This window comes from Lolium perenne, chromosome 2 (assembly GCF_019359855.2).
Source record: "Lolium perenne isolate Kyuss_39 chromosome 2, Kyuss_2.0, whole genome shotgun sequence".
NCBI lineage: Eukaryota > Viridiplantae > Streptophyta > Magnoliopsida > Poales > Poaceae > Lolium > Lolium perenne.
The window spans coordinates 258,693,863-258,698,431 of record NC_067245.2 but is presented as its reverse complement, the minus strand read 5'-3'; the positions used below and the strand labels follow the sequence as shown (position 1 = coordinate 258,698,431).

General features: G+C 52.0%; 3 protein-coding genes across 3 annotated transcripts; 1 reads left to right on the top strand and 2 right to left on the bottom strand.

Moving 5' to 3' along the window:
* The first annotated feature begins 227 nt into the window (after positions 1-227).
* On the top strand, positions 228-1,009 carry LOC127330597 (heavy metal-associated isoprenylated plant protein 39). Its single transcript, XM_051356753.2, has 3 exons — positions 228-391; positions 488-566; positions 701-1,009. The coding sequence occupies exons 1-3, from the start codon at positions 380-382 to the stop codon at positions 868-870; spliced, it is 261 nt and encodes an 86-aa protein (XP_051212713.1). The 5' UTR covers positions 228-379; the 3' UTR covers positions 871-1,009.
* A 139-nt stretch (positions 1,010-1,148) lies between these two features.
* Positions 1,149-2,031, bottom strand: LOC127329322 (putative non-inhibitory serpin-10). The gene has a single exon (XM_051355851.2). The coding sequence runs from the start codon at positions 2,023-2,025 to the stop codon at positions 1,318-1,320; it is 708 nt and encodes a 235-aa protein (XP_051211811.2). The 5' UTR covers positions 2,026-2,031; the 3' UTR covers positions 1,149-1,317.
* Positions 2,032-2,193: 162 nt separating this feature from the next.
* LOC139835791 (putative non-inhibitory serpin-10) lies at positions 2,194-2,622 on the bottom strand. Its single transcript, XM_071825659.1, has one exon. The coding sequence runs from the start codon at positions 2,620-2,622 to the stop codon at positions 2,194-2,196; it is 429 nt and encodes a 142-aa protein (XP_071681760.1).
* Positions 2,623-4,569: the final 1,947 nt, after the last annotated feature.

Genomic DNA, 4,569 nt, shown 5'->3' with positions numbered 1-4,569 from the left:
TATAAAAAATCCTTGACTTTACGAGTTAATAATATGACTTTTTTTTCGAATAGTTATTAGTATGACTGGTAAGTAACGGCTTAGCGTTATTCTGGCACTTTTCTTTCTGGCCACCCGCAACGACCAACGAAATGTTTTTGCTTTGTTAGGTGACCAATTTGAATTTCGGTCCCAGAATTGTACACAGGCAAGGCGGTCTTTCAGTGCATATGACTTGTGCTCTTGGACCAAGAGAACAAGAAACATAGAGGAAGCCTGAACCCGGCGACGGTGTACAAAATCGGGTTTGTTGTCTCCCAGTTTGGCTTATTCTGCACACTAGAAACCACGAACAACATTCTCCTCCCTGGTCTCCAACCCCTCTCTGTCTCTCGTCAGGATGGCGCCGCAGGTATCGTTCCAGTGCATTTCTGCAGATCAAGCCTCTCTCAGCCATGGCCAATTTCTTCGATGGGTTCTAATTGCAGAGTTGTTTGCATGCTAGCAGAAGGTGGTCCTGAAGGTTTCTTCTATGAGCGACGAGAGAGTGAAGCAGAAAGCAATGGAAACTGTTGCAGATATCTATGGTGAAGTGCTAGTTTTGCTGTTTTTTCAGCTTATGTTTTTCATCTCTTTCACTAATCGCTTGCTATCTTGGTTAAGTAGGAGTAGTATGCGGAGTAGCATTCAAGGTTCAATCTCTGATCATGATCTGAAACAGGTATTGACTCGATAGCCGCCGATCTCAAAGATCAGAAGATGACGGTGATAGGTGATATGGACACCGTCACGATCGCCAAGAGGTTAAGGAAGTTCGGGCGGATCGATATCCTCTCTGTTGGGCCGGCCAAAGAAGAGAAGAAGGATGACAAGAAAGGGGACAAGAAGTGATCAAACATGGTACTCCTATGTTCGATCCCGTGGATCTCTGTCTCTTCTTCTCGATCTCCAGGGTGAATTTTTTGTTTGCTTTACAGTGTATGTAGTAAAGTATCCAAGATTAATCTTAGGTGATTCTTTTCCTGTATAATTATTCGGATATCTAACTTGGCTCAGTTTCTCCTCAATATAACTGCTCTCGAAAGTGTGTGAAATGCAGAGACAGAGAAATATATTTCTGAATATACTTGGAGTAGGCAATATGATTCATCTACTTTAAACATTATCGGAAAAAATCAATCAAGTGAACGAGTTTCCTCAGCGTCGTTAATACAACCAAGGTTCATCGCAAAAGAACAGAAGGAAAGAAACTTCAAATTTCGAACAGAGGCGACAGGCCGCAACCCCCACTCGTCGTCATCCAACGCAGCCCATGGTTAACTGGCATGGCTGGCGAAGTCATGTCTCTTTTGAAGGGTCCATGACGTGGCCGAGGAACAAGACTTGGCCCTTGCCATACTCGACGATGGCGAAGAGGAACGGGTGGTCCGCGACGAAGCTCATGGGCGGCGGCGGCGGCGTGCTCGGCGGGCTGTAGGTTGGGCTCGACCACGTGTACATCGCTCCTGCCGCCGTGGTGCCCTCCTCATCCACCTCCACGGCGCACTTCTGCCACACAGACGACACGTAGAGCCCATTGGGGGGCATGTTGGACACCGTCCCAGACAGGTCCGCGGCGAGCGGGTCGAACGGGGCGGCGACCCCGAGGCCTCGCAGCGCGTCCATGGCGTTGAGCCGAGCGGAGAACTTGAACTTGGGGATTTTGCACGGGCTGACCCGCTGCTCGCGCCGGGGAGCGCAGCGCATGACAAAGTCCGGCTCGGAGACGGCAAGCCGCAGGAGGTCGCTGATGCCGTCGCGCCTGTGCGGGAGGAAGATGAGCATGGAGAAGAAGGGCGCCTTGGGGTCGAGCTTGCCGTCGCGGCCGACCATCTTGTAGAAGCACTGGAGCACCTTGAAGCCGAGGTCGTCGAAACTCTCGGCGTACTGCATTCCAGGGTCGGAAAGGAAGGGCACTCGCAAGGAGGTGCCGTCGAGACGGTTGAATTGGCTGCGGACGGTGTCCGACGGGTCGAACCTCCGGGCCCAAGTCGCCTTGAAGTGCATGGCGTTGGCGAGGACGATCTTGGCGTCGCCTTTAAACATCCCTGCGGAGACAAGGTCGCGTAAGCGCCCTCGGGTGGTTTCCGCGATGAAAGCGTTCACCTCTGCGGCCGCTGCCTCCGGCTGATCCGATCAATGGAATTAAAATTAGTTTCTCAGTTTCTACTCGAATTATCGTGCAAAGTATTTACTGTTATTGGTTGGTTCATCATGTTTACGTAAAGATTTATTGTTAATTTCGTAGTATTGTACAACCTGATTCTGAAAGTCCAAGGATCTTGCCAAGGCCCCGTGAGCGGAGGAAGCGGTGGACACGAACTCCGGCCTGAGCGACAGCGATCTGTCCGCGAAGATGCCGGCGGCGAAAGAGAGTTGCGGCCAAGAGCGCATCTCGGCGATTCGACCGGCACTGGTCGCGTTGAGGAGGTGGAGTTCCTGGGAGCCCAAGAAGGCCAGCAGCTCCCGCAGCGTCTCACCCTTCGTGCCGGCGGCGAGCAGAGCGAGCGCGGCCCGCAGGGAAAGGGGCGAGAAGATGAAATTGGACTGCTCGGCGATGGCGTCTGCGCCGGCGACCAAAGCGACCTGTAAGCATTGGTCCATCCCGGCCGGTAGGGTGCTCCGTTCTGGAATTTTAGCGCGCAGACACCACTCCACGAAGTGGCGTCGAGCAAACTAAACCTGGGCGCCGATCGCTCTCGGGAAAAAAGTAGGAGAAAGATGAAGCCCTCGGCAAGTATTTATAGACGGGAGGGAGCTGAGGGCAACACCGCGTGTCCGCTACAGATTACAATCCGACCATCCGAACAGTTTACGGAGAACACACGGGGCTCGATCAGATTCAGGCGGAATATTACCTTTCGCGAAAACGCAAAAGGTTTGCGTTTCGATTCATTGATAGAAAAGAAGTTTACATTACAAGCCTAAGAAAAGGCCGAACACCCACAGTACACACCCGACACTCAAACTAGACTACGATAAAAAGGCCGAAATCCGTCGAGTGCTCCTCCGGGACACTGCAGAGTGAGCTCCTCCGCAAGACAGAACCCTTGCCGATGAAAGTCGCAGCGCTCGCGCATCGTCAAAATTACTAAGAACCTGCCAGCTGCAGCCAAGACGCGTACCAACTGAATCCCGCGAGCCCACCACGGCACAGCTGGGAGCATTGCTGCTCCGGCCTCGACCCAAATCCGAGGAACGCCGTCGGCGCAGCGGCTAGCTCCCGGCAACCTCGACAGACGTGCAAGCGTGCAGTCTTCAGCAGCCCGCTAACAAACACAGAGGCCAACCCACCACTGCTCATCCAGAGGCATGCTCGCGCTGATCGAGGAAGATCCTCATCGCGCAAGCCACCGCGATACTACTTGAGAGGCTGGCGCGCTACCTGCATCGCAAGACACCTCCCATGTGGTCAGCGCTGAGATCCACGAGAAGACCTACGGCCCGAACTCAAGTTCCCAAGACGACGCCTCCAAGGAGGGTACGACTGACATAGGCATCCCAAATGGGCCTGCCGAAGATAGTACCCGGGGTTTATTGAAGGCCCACTACCCGAAGAATAAGAAGATTCGGGAGCCCAAGATATATTAAGGAAAGTTAGAGTTGTAATAGGAAGTGTTATTTGTAATCTGGCGGGATGAGTTAGAAACCGTCCCGGACTCTGTAACTTGTACAAAACGAAACCCTCGGCTCCGCCTCCTATATAAAGGGGGAGTCGAGGGACGAAGAGATCATCGAATCATTGTTGCAAACCCTAGTTCTCATAATCGTCGAGTACTTTTCGGCTGAAACCTTCGAGATCTACTTGCCCTCTACTTCCAACTAAACCCTAGCCTACAATCCATAGGCATTGACAAGTTGATACCTTGTCAATTGGCGCCGTCTGTGGGAACTAGAGGCGTAAGGATCTGATCTCGATGGCACGTTCAAGATCTTCGACATCGTCAACCGCAAGCAACGCAATGGATCGAGGTAAACAGATCGCTGCTGGTCCTGTCGATTTTGTTCCTCACCCACCCTCCCGTTTGGATGCATATGCGTATCTGGCGGAGCCCATGGAGATGACGTTCGGAAGGTTTCACTTTCGCGTCGAGAAGGAAGGATCGTACCGTGTCGAAATTCCGATTTCGTCGGGATCGTCGGCGGTCGATTCCGATTTTTCAAGCTATACATCGTCAACCGAGTCAGGAAAAGAAGAAACTTCATCGACACGCTACGTCAGCACCAGAGCAAGAGAGAAACTCGCCAAGATCTTCAACGACATGTCGTTTGAGTCATCTGCGGACTCATATATAAGCGATGGCTCAAGCGATGTCGACAGTTACGACTTCATCGACAAATCTATCACAGTGGGCAAGGTCTTCATCAATCTCAACGATGATGTCACCAAACCCAACATAGATCTGAGTACAAAGTATCATCAGATTTATGCCATTGAAGATCAAGAGGAAACATCTGAGGCTTTCGACGATCTGGGGAATCCATACGTCGATCCCTCCAATCTGCGACAAGGCCTGGGCAATAAATACGTCGGGTCGCAGCCGCGAGACA